Genomic DNA, 18,854 nt, shown 5'->3' with positions numbered 1-18,854 from the left:
TATCCGTTTTATATTTAAATTGAATATGAGGGGTGTCGATTAGTTCGGGTGTCTGAGACCCGTTTAACGCGCCGGTATGGATCGTTTTATTTTAGGCCACGTTCATCCTCCAGCGTGCGACGAGGTGGGCGACGTGCAGGCTCCTCCGGTTATTCTACTGATCTCTCAAATATATATAAGTTTACCGGTAGCATGTACCATTAATTCCACCCATCACCCATCACCCACGATTCCCACATAGGAGTAGTAAAAAGAGAGACGGATCCGACTACTGAGCTAAGCAACACCGGCCGCAACAATGGAGGAGGAGGGTCTGGTGAGCGCAGCGACGGGGGCGCTGCAGCCCGCGCTGGCAAAGCTGGCCGCGCTTCTCGGCGACGAGTACAAGGAGGTGCGCGGCGAGGTCGAGCTCCTCACCCGCGAGCTGGCGGCCATGGACGCCTTCCTCCTCACCAAGTCGGAGGAGGAAGAGGATCACAGCTCGCAGGACAAGGCCTGCATGCACGAGATCCGGGAGCTCTCCTACGACATCGACGACGACCTCGGCGGCTTCATCATGGCTAGCGTCCCCGACAAGTCCGCCGAGCTGGCCGGACTCTTGGACAAGATGCAGGCCATGCTGGGCCGTACCAAGGCTCGTCACCAGATGATCGCCACGGCCGTCGATGATCTCAAGGAGCAGGTCGTCAAGGTCGCCGAGAGGCACAGCCACCACAAGAGGCCCAAGGTTGATGATGGTAGAGCTCTCGCCACCGTCAACAACGCGTCGTCCGAGCTCGTCGGCATTGATGGGCCCAAGGAAGAGCTCATCCAACTACTCACCGGTTCTGATTCAGAGTCAACGCAGCAGCAACCAAACCCAAGCTTGGTGGCCATTGTTGGGTCCGGAGGAATGGGCAAGACAACTCTGGCAAAACAAGTTTATAAAGACCTCAAGCAAATCCAATTCAATTGCCATGCTGCTTTCTGTTCCGTGCCACGGAGTTCAGACAAGGTCCAGGTTATCCGCGCCATTTACAAGAAACTGAACCGTTCGTATTATCCTTCTCCTGACGAGGATTTACGACAGCTTGTCACCATGATTTCAGACTTCCTCGAAGACAAACAGTATGGCTTCAAAATTTAAACTATCCTTTAATATATTTTTTGAACCACTATTCACTAGTACTCCCTTTGTCACGATTTAAAAGACATGGTTAAATTTACGTGCATTTCCATAATAGACAAGGTTTAACACGCATTGCATTTACTCCTAACAACTAATTGTTACTTCGTTATACTCATGGGTGCGTAGTGTGAATGCTGATTTCAGTCCATATCACAGCCAATCAATAGCTACCTAGGTTCAAGATAATTTCTAAGTACGCCTTCTAAACCGTAACGGCGGTAGTACATATAGTATGGGTCCAAGTATTTAGGTGTATGTGTACGTTTTTTACATTTCTCATGTATAAGCGAAATTTTTATAACAATAATTGTACGTTATCCTAAATTCACAAAACTCTGAAATAAAACTATGCGGTATTATAAATTTTAATTATAGTGCTTATGAGCTGAAATCTCCACTTATCTAAAGAAGCCCCAGGGTTACCTATTTCACCACACAGCATTTTTGCTCTTCCCCTCGTCCCATTTGATTGTTTTTCTCCCATTTCTACTTTTTCTCAACGGTTTTCTTGAGAATTCGCCTCAACTGTTTTCCCTCCAACTTCTAGTTTGTGGGCATTCATACATATTACTAACAGTCTCAGGTGGATGCCAGTTAGAGGCAGCGTGAATGACAACCATATGCTATATGCAAGCTAACATTTGAAAGAGAGAGATTTAGTTGTTACGTCTTCATTACTGAACAACATTACTTAGAGCATCTTTAGCAGACCCTGGAAAAGAAGATCCTTAAAAACGTGTATAAGGGGAACTATAAATCGTTTTTACGACGCGAAATTGCCTCGGACAGAGAGACCCCGTAAATGAAACTATATCCTAGCGTAGCTCATTTTTTTTTTCCTTTTTTCCTCCCCTCCCGGCGAGCCATCTCCGGTCATGGCATGCCTCGCCCTGGCACCCCGGCATGCCCCGGCGCTGCCCGCCTCGCCCCCGCCTCGTCCCAGTGCCGTCCGTTCCGGGCCACGCATACGGTGGAGGAGCCCTGCGCCGCCCATCCTGACAGCACGCTCCTTGACGCGCCCGCCCGTCCCCGATTTTAGTTTTTAGTTTCCAAACTATTTTAGTTTTTACCAGGCCATAGTAGTGTACAAGTGCAGGATACATTTAATGAACTGTGAACTATCCATTCTAGTGCAAATTCTGTCGAAACTTCCCCTGATCGTGTGACCAAACAAATATATTCTTATGGATATTCGAATTCCTTTACAGCTTCTTTTTTCTCAGTAAGCACAACTTTTATTTATATATATTTGCAGGTACTTTATTGTACTTGATGATATACGGGATGTGGAAATATGGAAGGTTATTGAGTGTGCATTTCCCACAACCAGTTCTGGTAGTAAAATAATTATCACTACCCGCATACATGCCGTCGCTCAATCATGTTGTTCAACTTTCAGAGGACATGTATACAATATAAGGCCTCTTAGTATGGTGCATTCGAGGCAATTATTCTACGCAAGACTATTCAACTCTGAAGAAAAATGTCCATCATACCTTCAAGGGATTTCTGGTCCGATCTTGGATAAATGTGCTGGCTTACCTTTGGCAATCATAGCTATATGTGCTGTGTTGGCTTATAAGGCAAGTGTAAATGGAATATGGGAGCAAGTAAAGGATTCAATTGGTCCGGCACTACAAAACTCTATCGTCGAAGACATGGTAAACATAATATCCCTTAGTTACTTGGATCTTCCTCCTCATCTTAAAACGTGTCTATTGTACTTGAGCATATTTCCAGAGAGGCAAAATATTGAGAAGGAGAATCTGATAAGGCGGTGGATTGGCGAGGGATTCATTCAGAAAAGAGTCGGTTATACAATATATGAGTCGGGGGAGATGTGTTTCAATGAGCTCATCAATAGGGGGTTGATCCAGGCTGCAAAGATGGACGAGACATTTGGGGACGAGGTGAAGAGTTATCGTGTTCATGGCACTGTTCATGATTTCATTGTATCTAAGGCTGTTGAAGGTAACTTTGTTACTATAGTAGGCGTACATGGTGTTATAAATCCTGATACCGAGGCCAAGATTCGTCGAGTGTCTTTACAGAATGACGGCAAGATTCCGTCGGGTCTTGATGTATCTAGTGCCCGATCACTCCATGTATTTGGTCGTAATGTGAAGATCCCATCTTTGTCAGAGTTTCCACTCTTGCATGTTCTGGACTTTGAAGATTGTTCACAGTTAGAAGATGATCACCTTGCAGGTATTGGAAATTTGTTGCACCTCAAGTACCTGAGGTTCAAACATGCGAATGCCGTCAAGAAGCTTCCAGAGCAGGTGGCAAGGCTGCAACATTTGAAGATTGACGTGAAAGGATACAAAAAACTAATGGAAATCCCTATGATCATCCAAGAACGGTTGGACTGTTATGTAACTCTACATGTCAATGGTTATGACACAGTACCGGATGAAATTGCGGCCATTGAGGGATTGCGAGTGTTGGAAGGTCTCAATATTTATACTCAGTCAACGGAATTTCTAAAGAGGCTTGGCCAACTCAAAAAACTGAGGAAGCTGGGCATAATATGGAACATGTATGATATGGGTAATTGTGATGTTAATTTCGAAAAAGAGGAGGAGGAGATCGAGGAGGATGAGGAGGAGTTTCTCTCTTCCATTTGTGAGCTCGGCAAAGCAGGCCTTGAGTCTCTGGACATCTATGTAAAGGAAGCAGCGGATGAGTACTTCAAGCGTTCATGGTTTCCCGATCCACACTGCGGCCTTCGTGAGCTTATCATCTCGGGGGACTACGTATCGGAGGTTCCGACATGGGTGGCCTCACTCGTCAACCTTGAGAAACTATGCATCACAATGAAAGTGATCAATGCGAGAGACGTGGAGATACTGAGAGGCTTGCCCAAGTTGTGCCATCTTTGCATCAGTGTGTATGATGATGAAGTATCTGTGCCGCAGGCTGCTGTGGAGAAAGCAATGGAGGAACATCCTAACCGTCCCACCTTGGTTTGGTTTGAGGATTAGCTATGGGGATTTTGGCTACTTTTCTGGTATAATTTTCTTCGTTTTCCTGCTAATAAATTAACACTTATTAATTGATGTCTTCTTTGTCACAAAAAAATGTTTTCTTATTTGTTTGGAACGTAATCCTTCTTCTTTTTTCCTCTATCATGTTGCATAATAGATTTATATGTTTTTAACGTGCTAGCTGTTTTCATACACTTGTAGGTGTTAATAAAAGATGAGAGGTGCAAGCGAAACCAAAGTTCGTGCTACATCCTCCAGTTGGTACCATTGCGTTTACACTTTTGCTTCGGTACACCCCCCAATAAAATGTAAAAGGGGAAACATATATCCACCTTATATTGTACTCTATTAATGTATATTATAGACAACCATACGTATACCCATCTCGTATTGCATATGTAAGGTAGCCTGTAGTGTATAATACGAGGTGAGTATACGTTCTCCTTTGTACGTTTTGTGTGTGTGAGGGGGGGGGGGGGGGGGGGGGGGGGAGGAGGTTACCGAAGCACACCTCTTGCGTTTAAACTTTCGTTTACATTTAACAAACATAAATAATGGATCGTTTGTATTCCATCTTGTATCTTTAAATGTCGTGTCTGCTACTTGGAATAGCATTTTTGTATGATCATATTTATTTGAATTAGCTATACTGTCAAAACTATTGTGATGAGAGAAGTCCTCTAGGGAAAACTGTTGTTTGGCTACTTATTGGCTCACCATGTGGCTATAAGCGGTTGGAATGTTTAAAATACCTAAACTTCGTTGTTTTGTTGGTTTAAGTGTAAATTCATATGTAGTAACATGAATTCACATGTATATTCACAGTTTCACACTATTTATTATTAAATATTGGTATGTTACTTATTGTTTTATATGATATTTCCTACTTACAATGTTGGTAGTTGGTGGTGAATGCATGACCTTGTGTTTCTCGGACATGGCTCCCCGTATTGAAGCAGCGAAGCCCAAGATGCCGCGTCCGCCTACACCGTCTTTTCGTTCGAGAAAACCCGTCTTAATTTGGCTTGGAATTTCTCTAAACCAAATCTCGATGAATGATTCTCAGTTATAAAGCAAAAACATAGTTTTATTAGTCTCAAGTTTAACTCATTGGCTGCATGGTGATTGTTTTTTTTTAATCAAACCAGTTCAATGGTTCCTCCTTTTTCTTCTCCCTTTTCTACTAGTCATCACCATGTTGGTTGGAATGACAAATAGAAGCACTTTGTCAATGCAATGGTGCTAGCTACTCAACTGCAACTCAAAGAAAAGGAGGTTCTGCTTGTTTTTATTTCCATATATGAAAGAGCAAGGGTGATAAACAAGCACTCCAGAAATCGCAATAAAAATAATACAAGTCGGATGTTTCAACGCGGTTTTTTCTTGAACTCGTCCTTCTCTTCTTCAGACTTGAGCAGCTCACTTCAGACTTGAGCCACTGCATAAAGAGAACGACGACGACAGAATTTCTCTTGTACCAGAAGCCTGATGTCTGATGGGCAGATCACGTGGTGGATCCACCCCAAGAGTTAATTTGTTTGCTTACTACCAGCGGGACAAGAATTTTATCACTTGAAACGCGCCTTGAAATCTTCTCTTTCTCTTTTCCTGAGAGGGATGGCCTTGAAATCTTTTCTGGAAGGTTAACCTTGAAATCCTAAGTATTTAGCCAAAAACTACCATAATACGACCAACCATAACAGAAAAGTACCACTTTGAGAAAAATGTCCAGAAATATCATTTTCGGACTAATTTTTGGCATATCATGCCAAAAAAGTATCCGGTTAGACGTTCTTAACCCCGTTTATGATAGGTTGGACCCACTCGTCAGCGCTGACGTGGCAGAGTAATCAACTATTTTTATTTAACCATTATGTTAACTTTTATGACAGGTGGGCATGTCTTAGTTGTCGTCTTCATCTTTCTTCCTCGGGGCATGCTAGGCCACATCCGACTACAATGAATTAAAACAGCATCCGCCTCCTCAACCATCAGATAACGAGATCTCCGCGCGCCCCGCGACGCTTCTCCCCTCCATGGTCCTTCATCCCTGCTGCAGAACTGCTCCCAGCAAGCAAGGCATCTGTGCAACCAACTCGAGCGGTGGCCTGCTCGCCTAGCGGCGCAATGGCAGGTGACCAACTCACCCACTGCCGGCCCCGGCGACGACCACAGAGATGAACTTCTTGAAGAAATGTCCAAAGAAAAATTCTTGGAGAAGGAAGAAGAGAATTGATGCTTACATGTTGGTCCCACCTGTCATAACACTCAACATAACAATCAATCTAGTGGAGTTGACTACTCTGCCATGTCAGAACTAACGGGTTGGCCGAAACATATCATAAACGGGTTAAAAAGTTCTTGTAGGGCTTAGGGTTTAGGACAGAGCGCGCGCGCGCGGGGGGGGGGGGGGGGTTGGCATGGGTGAGCACGTCGGAGAGGGAGCCACACAGCACCGAGATCGACGTGTCCATGCCCCGTTGCATTGTGGCGGCGGGTCACCGGAGTTGGGGCGGGAGGAGGGGGAGTTGGGGAATGATTCCTCTCTTTCTATGGCGGGTTTGAATTTTCAGTGCGGGCGGCGGGGAAATGAAATGGGTTGGTCGTTTACTTTTCCTTTTCTGCCTGTTTGTTAAGCTCCATCCAGCCCGGCGATTTAAATTGGTGTGTTTGGTTGCATGGACTGACGTCGATTCTTGGTCCGTACGAACCTCAGAGCTGGTACAAATTTTTCTCCCCCTTAAGCTATGGTTCCATAGGCTTAAGGGGGAGAGCAATATGTACCGGATATGAGGTTCATGCAGACCAAGAATCGAAGGCAGTCCACGCAACCAAACATACTAAATTCACATCACTAGGCCTCGTTGGACTAGATGTAGCTTAGAGCATCTCGAGCTGCGCCCCCAACAGGCTCCCGGGGCGCCTTTTTTATCGCCGGCGCCGAGAAAAGTCCCAGCCGCACCCCGAGATCCTCGTTTTGTCGGTTCGGGCTGAAATTACAACCGGCAAATCCAAGTGGAACCCGGTGAGCGGCATCTTAGGCGAGCTAGCACACTGGGATAGGCGAGTTGGTTGGGCTGCTCCGGCAAATATGGAAGTGAGTAGTGTTTTTAGGAGCCTTGGTCGACGGGTGAGGCGACCTAGCACACTGGGATAGGCGAGTTGGTTGGGATACCCCGACGATTTTGGGGGCTTGTAGTGTTTTTAGGCGACTTTCTCGAGAGGTGAGGCGACTAAGCACACCGGGATAGGCGACTTGGTTGGGCTACTCCGGTGATTTTGGATATGAGTGGTGTCTTAGGTGAAAGTGCGTTATATCGACTAGAGGGGGGGGGGGATGAATAGGCGATTTTTACAATTTCATCACTGAGGAAATTCCTAGTGAGAAAAGCCCTCGGTCATGAACTAAGTGCAGCGGAAGTAGAACAAAATCAGGGGCGCAAAAACGTCTAGAGCAAAGTACTCAACGAGATTTCAGAGCTTCGGTTTGTACAGGTCACAAGTATAGGATAAGCAGGTGAAGATTAACTCAAGTGAAGAACTTAAGGTTGAGGAAATTTAGAGAAAGTCTTCAGCCAAATTCTTCATACAGTTCAGATGAGAATCTTGAGCATACAATTGAGGAAATGAGAGAGTTGAAGAAATTGAACCCGTAGCTTGATGAAAACAGTTCTTGATGACCCAGTTCCAACTGCTGTGACAGTTGTACGTCTGGTTCGGAGTGGCTTCGTATTGAAACCAAAGGACACACAATCCCTGCCATATTCTCCTTGAGCTAAGGACACACAGTCCTCGCCCAACACTCGTGGTAAGTCTTCAGGGCAGACTTCCAAACCCTCACAATCTTGGTCACCCGGCGATTCACAATTGATTGCTGGATGCTCTAGACCTTGACGCCTAGCCGTTTGGAGGATGCACAATCCTCAAAGGTAACAAGCGTCGGTTCCACACAAGAACAACTTCTTTAGTGATGCTCAATCACTTGGGTTTTTTGTTTGGGCTTGGTGTTTGGGGTATTTCCTCATTTGATGATTTTCTTTCGAAGACTCTAAGGAATTTGGGTTGCTCTAAATGACAAGTGTCAGTTTCTCTCGGAGCAGCCAACCAGCAAGTGGTTGTGGGGCGGCTATTTATAGTCTGGGAGCATCCCGACATGATTTGACATAAATGCCCTTTAATAATATGACCGTTGTGTGGACAAGATCTGTGACAGGTGGTGCGTGGCGCGGCAACGGTCGGGACTTTCAACTGTGAAAGTCCTCATGTCTCTCATATTACTCACTTTGAGGCTTTGGTAGATTTAGGTTTGGGTTGAGCATCATGAGGAAATTCGTTTCGTAGTTTTACCTCGACCCCCTTTAACAGTACGGTGTTCCTATGACTCAAGTGTAAAGAAAATGAAACAGAAAGACTAAATCTTTACATTCCAAGATCTTCACAGTGTTTCCTTCAAAACACACTGAATTCCTCATCTTCAATATCTTCATGAGGAATATCAGTTTCTTCGCAATTTCTTCGCGATCAAAGTCTTCAAGGGATGACCAAAGTCTTCACCCGAAGACATTCATTTTTAGGGGTCGATATTCATTTAATAACTCAAACTCCTCAACGACTTATAGAGCTTGTGTACACTCACAAACATATCAGTCTCTTAACCTATAAGTCTTCAAACCACCAAAATCACTAAGGGACACTAGATGCACTTACAATCTTCCCTTTTTTGGTGGTTGATGACAAATAGGTTAAGTTTTGAACGGGAATAATACTATGAGATGTAAGTACTGACTCCCTTACTTGATGAGCTTTCTTTCTAATGATATACATGACATACTCAGTAAACTTATTGGTCATATCATCAGACGCAGGTTGTCGCTTCACCAGCTGCCTCCACCCACGGGTATTACAAACCTCAATCCATCGAATTGCGTGCATGTCAGGAGCCTAGATGATCTAATCCAGATTTGTGCACCACTGCATGCATGTATGCGTGGGAAAATATCTGGTGCACCGGAGCTTGTGGTGCTACCAGTCCACCGAACTTACATGGTGCTTTTAAATTATTTAAAAAAAATTGAAAAACAATTAGCACACTCAAAGAACATTAATGTAGCTTGTCACAAAATCTCAAGTCAAAATTAGAAACATAACATGAGAAAAAAATGACAAATTCAACACTAAATAGTACACAACATAACTCGGGCCTTAGATTTGATCCATTATCACACTGATGACAATTTTTTTATTTTTATATCTCAAAAAATATTTCAGTATTTTATACAAATTTTTGTGACAACATACATTGTTGTTGCGCTAACATGCTAGATTTTTTTTCAGAATTTTTAAAACATTCTATGACATGCGGTGCATCAGTAGCATATACAACAAGTGTGGGTGCCCCGGATACATTCCCATGTATGCGTACTCACAGCTGTCTCACTCTCACACTTGGTTTTTTACATTTAAGGTATGTACTACGTGTGCACAACACATTGATCTTATAGACAATTAAGCTGGGAGCATGAAACTTAGGTAACTCCACATACATTAACGTATCTCGCTTAATCATATTTACACGTCTTGAATGGCAAAATTTGTGCAATACTATAACAGTATCAGGCCACTATACGTATTAAAGAAAGGATTAACTGAAGCGCTATTTATTCATAACACTTATTACAGTTTATACAATTTCAGTTAAAACATATGTCTACTTGAGTGTATGAGTTTCTACCAAGCATACAAACCATACTACTAAGTGTATCTGACATTGATGATCATTGAAGAGTAAAGACCAGAGTTCTGTATTTGCAAGGATTAATGTCCTCCAGAGCCAATATGGCCACCTAAATATGGGTCTTATGGGTGTCCGAGAAAAGATACACAAGTTCTCTCATTGGATATATACTACATACGGCATAGACGAGTCTCATGTTCCTGCGCTAATTGACTAATTAATTTCATATAACTAATAACAACTTAATTGTATTTTTAATAGTTTGTGCAAAGTGAATATTCTTAATATGCTAGCCCGTGCGAATGCACGGGTTGACGACTAGTCCTTACAATCTACCTACTGCCGTTTCTCCAAGATCAACCACACCCACACACCATGATCACACGCGTACAACGAAATGTTGATTGGTCTCGTTGTCGAGCCTCTTCAGATTGAAGGGGTGAGTCCACATGGCCCTTTAGTGTATCAAGTTCCGTCAGCTTGTAAAAACCATGACTGCCAGGTTTATTTTTCTTTACCTATGCTCTCCAGTAAAATTCAAACAAGAGAGTCAGCTCTCTCTTGAATGGAGAACACAAAATGATAGCATAATGATATTGGAGATTAATCAACACATACCAATGCAACAGGAAAACGGAACAATGATTTCATGCTAGCACACAAAATATGCCAATCACTAGTGGAAAACGGGCCTTTGGCCGGGACCCTTTAGTCCCGGCCTGTCTCTGGGCCGGGACTAAAGGCCCGGCCACGTCGCCCCAAATCGCAATGCCTTCCTCGAGGCTTTAGTCCCGGCCCGTAAGGAGCCTTTAGTCCTGGTTTGTGTCCCAAACCGGGACTAAAGGCCTACGCGGTGTGCAGCCCGCATGTGCGCCACCTTTAGTCCCGGTTTGTGTGTCAAACCGGGACTAAAGTCCTCTGCCTATATATAGCATCCTACTAAATGATGAAGATTCTCCATGGCTACGACCGAGAAGAAAACAGAAATAATAGATAGGAATATTGGTGCAATAATGTAATAATGTATTAAATCTTTTATATAATGCATGTATGGAATGTACTAAATTTCAAACACTTTTCATTTTCATAGATTTGTCAAATTCTCAAATATGCAAAAAGAATTTTAATAAACCTTTGTAGGAGATGAGTTCTCGTTCGAAACGCTGATACTTCGAGAGAGATTGTCCGTTTTGTACACGAAGTGCATCCAGTTTTTGTCGTAGCCCTCTCAACGTTTTAACACATGCTATGTGGGTGAAATGATGATAGCATGCCAACTTTCAACATTTTCAGAGTTCATTTGTAGTGCTTTTCAATTTCAGGGACAACTAGCTCAAAAAAAAATTAAGTAAATGCACGAAAAATACCAAATGAATTCAGAAATTGTTGAAATTTTGTGATGTGCCTTTGAATGGTGCATTTTGAACACACAAAAAGTATGGAGTTCAAATAAGTTCAAAAAAATGAAATCCCTTTGTAAGAGATGAGTTCTCGTTCGAAACCCTCGTATTCGAGAGAGATTGTCCGTTTTGTACACGAAGTGCATCCAGTTTTTGTCGTAGACCTCTGAACTTTTTAACACATGCTATGTGGGTGAAATGATGATAGCATGCCAACTTTCAACATTTTCAGAGTTCATTTGTAGTGCTTTTCAATTTCAGGGTCAACTAGCTCAAAAAAAAAAGTAAATGCACGAAGAATACCAAGTGAAGTCAGAAATTGTTGAAATTTTGTGATGTGCCTTTGAATGGTGCATTTTGAACACACAAAAAGTATGGAGTTCAAATAAGTTCAAAAAAATGAAATCCCTTTGTAAGAGATGAGTTCTCGTTCGAAACCGTGATACTTCGAGAGAGATTGTCCGTTTTGTACACGAAGTGCATCCAGTTTTTGTCGTAGCCCTCTCAACTTTTTAACACATGCTCTGTGGGTGAAATTATGATAGCATGCCAACTTTCAACATTTTCAGAGTTCATTTGTAGTGCTTTTCAATTTCAGGGTCAACTAGCTCCAAAAAAAAAGTAAATGCACAAAGAATACCAAATGAAGTCAGAAATTGTTGAAATTTTGTGATGTGCCTTTGAATGGTGCATTTTGAACACACAAAAAGTATGGAGTTCAAATAAGGTAAAAAAAAATTGAAATCCCTTTGTAAGAGATGAGTTCTCGTTCGAAATCGTGATACTTCGAGAGAGATTGTCCATTTTGTACACGAAGTGCATCCAACTTTTGTCGTAGCCCTCTCAACTTTTTAACACATGCTATGTGGGTGAAATGATGATAGCATGCCAACTTTCAACATTTTTAGAGTTCATTTGTAGTGCTTTTCAATTTCAGGGTCAACTAGCTCAAAAAAAAAGTAAATGCACGAAATATACCAAATTAAGTCAGAAATTGTTGAAATTTTGTGATGTGCCTTTGAATGGTGCATTTTGAACACACAAAAAGTATGGAGTTCAAATAAGGTCAAAAAAATGAAATCCATTTGTAAGAGATGAGTTCTCGTTCGAAACCATGACACTTCGAGAGAGATTGTCCGTTTTGTACACGAAGTGCATCCAATTTTTGTGATAGCCCTCTCAACTTTTTAACACATTCTATGTGGGTGAAATGATGATAGCATGCCAACTTTCAACATTTTCAGAGTTCATTTGTAGTGCTTTTCAATTTCAGGGTCAACTAGCTCAAAAAAATAAGTAAATGCATGAAATATACCAAATTAAGTCAGAAATTGTTGAAATTTTGTGATGTTCCTTTGAATGGTGCATTTTGAACACACAAAAAGTATGGAGTTCAAATAAGTTCAAAAAAATGAAATCCCTTTGTAAGAGATGAGTTCTCGTTCGAAACCCTGATACTTCGAGAGAGATTGTGGAGAAGAAAGGAAGAAAAAGGAAGGAGAAGAAAAGAAGAAAAAGGGAAGAAAGGAAGAAAAAGGAGAAGAAAGGAAGAAAAAGGGGAAGAAAGGAAGAAAAGGGGAAGAAAAGAAGAAAAAGATTTTTTTGTCATTTAATTCCTATTGTTATTAGGTTTGTGCTATATTATTGGGTTAGTAATATGTAGAATTAGGAAAAAGGAAAATAAGAAGAGGAGGAGAAGAAAAGAAGAAAAAGGAGAATAAGAAGAGGAGGAGAGGAGAAGAAGAGGAAAAATAGAAGAGGAGGAGAGGAGAAGTAGTAGAAGAAGAGGAGAAGTAGAAGAAGAAGAAGAAGTAGTAGAGGAGGAGAAATAGAAGAAGAGGAAAAATTAGTTTAGGGTTACAAGAAGAAGAAATATTTTTTTTGTCATTTAATTTTGCTATTGTATAGTGTATATGCTTAAGTGTTAATAGTGTTTCTTAGATTATTGCTTAATTTTGCTATTGTATATGCTTAAGTGTTAATAGTTTAATTTTGCTATTGTATATGCTTAAGTGTTAATAGTTTATTTTTAGCAAGAAAATTAATAGAACTAGTTTAATTTTACTATTGTATATGCTTAAGTGTCCGGGACTGGGCTCCGCCCGGCTGGTATTTTAGAGTTTAGGTTCTAGCCAAGACCCGGGACTAAAGGTCCTCCTATATAAAACGACACTTCGAAGTTTCCAACCCCTCTTATATAGTTTGTTAGTTTATTAGTTAATCAAATGTCCGTTTTTTGCAGAACTATGGATCCACATATCAGGAACCTCGAAGAGGAAGAACTTCTCGAAGATATAATCAAAGACGGGCCCGACGTTGAACCAGCTGAATCTCCGTCGTCATATCTAAATGACTCCGGATATGGAATGGAGGTCGAGCGACACGAAGATGAAGCCGATGGGGCAGGAGATAGGTCCAATGACGGAGAAGGTGATGGCTCCACTTATGGAGAAGCCGGTGGAGAAGCCGGTGAAGAAATAATAAAGTCCGGCGAGGTATACATATGAAGTTCGACAATCACTTGTAATATGTGAAAAATATTGGAGATAGCTCTATATTGTATACATATACATTTATTTGACGAATGTTTCTCCCTTTTAGGCCTCCACATCGAGCAAATCTACGAAACGAGGCCCGACTAGAAAGTTGGATGCACGGACGCATTACACCTTTGAGGTGATAATGCCTACGGGCGAACCCAAGCTTCCTAAGAATGCTGCTGGCATTCAAGAAGCAATGCGGAGTTTTCGTTAGGGATCACGTCCCGATCAGCGTTCGGGAGTGGAACAAGCGCAAAGGGGCAGCCGATAGTGACTATGTCGCCGAAAGGTACAAAGATAATCTTTGGAATGATCTCATGTCACATTTCAACCTGCTAGAATGTGAGAATGAAGACGCCGCAGACAAACTGAGGGCCAAAGTCAAGCAGTGGACTCTAAAGAAGATGGCCAAACTGTTCCGTAGCTGGAAGAAGAAGCTATGGAAAAACTATCTGAAGACAAAGAAAGTGCCAGTATTCGAGGGGTATCTAGCCAAGCAGGCGAATCACTGGAAGGAATTTCAAGAGTACAAGAAGTCAGAAGATGCCCAGGCATTATCAGAAAAGAAGAAGATAAATGCCGACAAGAAGAAATATCACCACAAGCTGGGGCCAGGGGGCTATGAGACTGCCATCCCAAAGTGGGATAAGAAAGAGAAAGATCTGATAGATAAAGGCATCGTACCTGAACCACTCCGTGATGAGTGGGAATTGAGAGCAAGAAATTGGTTCCTTGTGCATGGTGGGTCGTACGACGAAACAACAGGGGACCTCATCTGCAATGACAATCTTAGGATACCGAGGGAGAATTGGAAAAGGATAGTGAAAGAAATTAAGGAGGGACAAAGAAAGTTCACTGTGGATAGAGATAAAGATTTGCTCACACTGATCCTCGGCAATGACGAACATGGAGGACGAACGCTAGGCTTCGGTCCTTCTTACCCGTGGTGGCTTGGGTTTGCCAGAGACCAAGACACTTACAGAAGCCGAGAGAGAGCAAAGAAGCGGCAGCAGGATGAGGAGAATGACAAGTTTAACCAGTTGCTTGCCAGGATTAATGAGCAACAGAAGCAGATTGATGAGCTTAGAGGAGTACCGCGCCAGGAAGATCCTGCACTTGATATTACCGGCGCCCCATCTAAGCGGAAAAGGAGCGTGGCTGAATCTGAGGCCCCGCCCGACGATGAACGAAGAATGATAGAGGGCGGTCCCGGCTACCCCGTGGATGGAATCAAGGAGTCAACATCATGTGAACTCCATCAGAAATTCAAGAACATATCCATGAAGGTGGTCGTCGGACGAGCTTTACCTTCTGGCCCTGATGCACGCTCGCATGGCCGTGAGATTCCAGCTAGCTTTGCTAAAGTCGGGGTGGATGAAATCATGACGGGGTTTAATGATATGGAGCTCGACATAGCTGGACCCGGAGATGAGAGGACACTCGAAGAAGTACTGGGTGGAGTCATCCTATGGGACAAGAACTACATCAAGCTTCCAGGCTCGGCCCCAAGGACAACACCGCCTCCGATTCGTCGCAGGTCACCTACACCTCCATTACCTCCAAGCCCTCCACATGACGTCGGCCAGCACAACACGAGTCCATCTCGATCACCGCCGCCGGACTTGGGTGGTCCGTCTCCGCCGCCGCCCGCTCCGGATACAAAGCGGGAGCGTGCCACCAAGAACGCTCCGCCGACGATTCCTAAGCCACAGAGCCCCCCAAAGCGCAAACGGTCGCCCTCCCAAAGGTACGTCATGCTAATCTTCTTATCAGACCTTATGGTCGTATCCCGAGGAAAACGCCAGGATACCAAAGGAACATCATGATGCGCAGATGAAAAAGAAGGAACCCGAGCCCCGTTCGGAATACACCGAGAAGCAAATAGCATTTGCAAAATACTTCACGACCCTTCCATCACAGTATGAGTTACACCATAAGCCTGATGACTATACACGCACATTGCAGAAGGAAGTGAAAAAGAGCAGATCACCTCCAAGCCCTCCACATGACGTCGGCCAGCACAACACGAGTCCATCTCGATCACTGCCGCCGGACTTGGGTCGTCCATCTCCGCCGCTGCCCGGTTCGGATACTAAGAGGGAGCGTGCCACCAAGAACGCTCCACCGACGATTCCTAATCCACGGAGCCCCCCAAAGCGCAAACGATCGCCCCTCCCAAAGGTATGTAATGCTAATCTTCCTATCATACCTTATGATTGTACCCTCGAGGAAAACGCCGGGATAGCAAAGGAACATCATGATGCGCAGATGAAAAAGAAGGAACCCGAGCCCCGCCCGGAATACACCGAGAAGCAAATAGCATTTGAAAAATACTTCACGACCCTTCCATCATAGTATGACTTACACCATAAGCCCGATGACTATACACGCACATTGCAGAAGGAAGTGAAAAAGAGCAGATCACGTGCAAGTGCAAGTGGGAGCAAATCAAGTTCAACTAGAAGCAAGAAAAAATCAAACGTTCCTCAGCTTGGACAATAGGCCAAACAGTCGATCCCACCCCTTAAGGTGTTAACCGAGAATGTCCCCCCTCCGGTGCAGGGGCTAGCTTTTGAAATAGCAAAGGAGTTGGCGGCTGAATGTGGTGTCTCGGTTGAAGATTTGCTGGCTTCCCAAGACGACAGGATACCCAAGGCTGTGGTAGCCCCTAAGCCACAGTTTGTCATGGGTGAGCCTTTGGTCAGCAAAGTTGATCTCCCAACAAATATGCGTTACTTGCATCAATGGTACTTAAGTGAATCAAAAAATGGGAGAACGATGATCGTGCTGAGTGTCCCATAGGAGTACTACGGCCGCCCCGAACAAATCCATATCGACTTTGATGAACTCTTCCAGATGTACAATGGCGACGCCCTCGACAAATCGCTTATGAGTTTCTATTGTCTGTAAGTTTTTCAATTCGTTGTCTACATATAACTTGTTTAGTTATTTCAATTCATTGTCTATATATAACTTGTACTCTATTATGCAGAATGAAGATTCTAGATTGTAAAAGTAAGAGCATCCTAAATATTGGGTTTATTGACCCAGATAAAATACATATAGCGACGCTAACTGATTATCCCAAGGAGACGGAGGAAAACCTTCTAAGGTTTCTAAAAGATCAAAATTTCTGTGACCACATACTGTTTCCATACAACTTCAGGTGAGGGTCTTTACTCTGTTGTGTCCATTCACTTATAAGTGTAATTGATAAGTTACTCACACACACACACACACACATATATACATATATATATACATACATGTGCAGCTTCCATTGGATTCTGTTAGACATTCAAATTGATAAGGGAAGAGTTGATGCCTTCGACCCATTATCGAGACCTTTGGAACAGTTCCAAAGCCTGCAGGACATGCTCCAAGGGTAATTTCAATCATTCTTGCGCTCTATCGGTCTCTTTCGATGATTTTCTCATATATCAATTAATGAAAAACTTAGCAAATCATTATCCTTGTCGGAATGGGTTTGGAAGCGGTTCAAGTGCGTGACTCCCGGTATCGAGCATGAGAAGCTGACCTTTAGAGCGGCTCAGGTAAGTAGTAGTATGATATACTTCTATTTTCAATACATTTATGATGCTAGATTATTATTTTGATTATATATATTCTATTCTCGTAAAGTGCGACCAACAGCCACGGGGAACGCATCTATGCGGATACTATGTTTGCGAGACCATTCGCACGTTTACCTGTGAGCACAAGGATCACAGATTCGACGTAAGCAATGAACATTCACACCTCTATTTTTACCCGTCATTCTTTGTTATCATGATTGATATTCATATTCATCTCCTCTTCTTATATAGCACACGGCCATGACGACGAAGGTCCTACCAGAGCAACGCGTGATTGCTGTTGCAGAGGAGCTTGCGACCTTTCTGAGGACGGAAGCTATATATGACAAAGGACGATTTAGTGTAGCTAGGGGCCATTACTGATGTTCGTCCATGTAATCGAATAGACGGGCTCTAGTCCCGATAATTCAGATCTCCATATAATTGTATATATATGCTCGCTTGTAAGATAAGTTAACCTTATATATATATGCACAATTATTTCTATTTAAATTATATGAAAACTAATTCCCGAACACCAAACGAGGCATCACGTTAATCTCCCGAACACCTAAACCCTAAAACCCTAAAACCCAAAAATAATTTCATTCAAAAAATAAAACCCAAAAATAAGCAAAATCTGAAACTCTTTAGTCCCGGCCCGTGTAACGAACCGGGACTAAAGGTCCTGCCCCTGGGGCGCTATGAGGCGCCCACGTGGAGCACCTTTAGACCCGGCTTGTAACAGGGCCGGGACTAAAGGTTATGCCTTTAGTCCCGCCCCTTTAGTCCAGGTTGGTGAACCGGGACTAAAGCCCCTTACGGGCCGGGGCTAAAGGCCCCGTCCCCACTAGTGGTTGGTGTCATCAACCGGGACTAAAGGGGGCATTGGTACTGGTTGGTGGCACCAACCGGTACCAATGCCCCCCCCTTTAGTCCCGGTTGGTGCCACCAACCGGGACCAAAGGCCTTGCACTGGCGCGGTGCGGTGGGATGTTTAGTCCCACCTCGCTAGCTGAGGAGCGGCCGCACCTGTTTATAATCGCTGCCGCGTCATCTCCATTGAACTCCTCAGTACTGCAGGCCTATGGGCCAAATCTGGGTCTACAGGGCCTTCTACGGGCCTGAATCCTGGCCATGGATGGGTTTCTAGTCGTATTCAGGCTGTGGTGGCCATGTAGGTGGCAATTTTTTTATTTTTCCCGAGTTTTCGTTTTTGCTTTATTGTTTTTTCTACTTACAACAAAATACTTATTTTTTTATTTTATTTTGTTTCTAATTACTTATTTATTTTATTTATGATAATTTTTTTGTCATTAAAGTTTCTAACAAAAAAATTCTTTATGAAAATTCTTTTTGCTTTTAATGATTTTGAACAGAAAATACTTTGATAATTTTAGTTGCATCAATTTTATATAATTTTAGTTTCAATAATACTAGAGGTTGTTTA

At 43.1% G+C, this 18,854-nt stretch overlaps 1 protein-coding gene across 1 annotated transcript; it reads left to right on the top strand.

Annotated features, from left to right (window-relative positions):
• Positions 1 to 215: 215 nt before the first annotated feature.
• Positions 216 to 4,624, top strand: LOC123395976 (disease resistance protein Pik-2-like). Its single transcript, XM_045091001.1, has 3 exons — positions 216 to 1,107; positions 2,424 to 4,178; positions 4,357 to 4,624. The coding sequence occupies exons 1-2, from the start codon at positions 299 to 301 to the stop codon at positions 4,150 to 4,152; spliced, it is 2,538 nt and encodes an 845-aa protein (XP_044946936.1). The 5' UTR covers positions 216 to 298; the 3' UTR covers positions 4,153 to 4,178; positions 4,357 to 4,624.
• The last annotated feature ends 14,230 nt before the right edge of the window (positions 4,625 to 18,854 follow it).

This window comes from Hordeum vulgare, chromosome 5H (genome assembly GCF_904849725.1).
Source record: "Hordeum vulgare subsp. vulgare chromosome 5H, MorexV3_pseudomolecules_assembly, whole genome shotgun sequence".
In the NCBI taxonomy this organism is placed as follows: Eukaryota; Viridiplantae; Streptophyta; class Magnoliopsida; order Poales; family Poaceae; genus Hordeum; species Hordeum vulgare.
The sequence above is the reverse complement of the archived record's forward strand: the minus strand, read 5'-3'. Positions and strand labels throughout refer to the sequence as shown.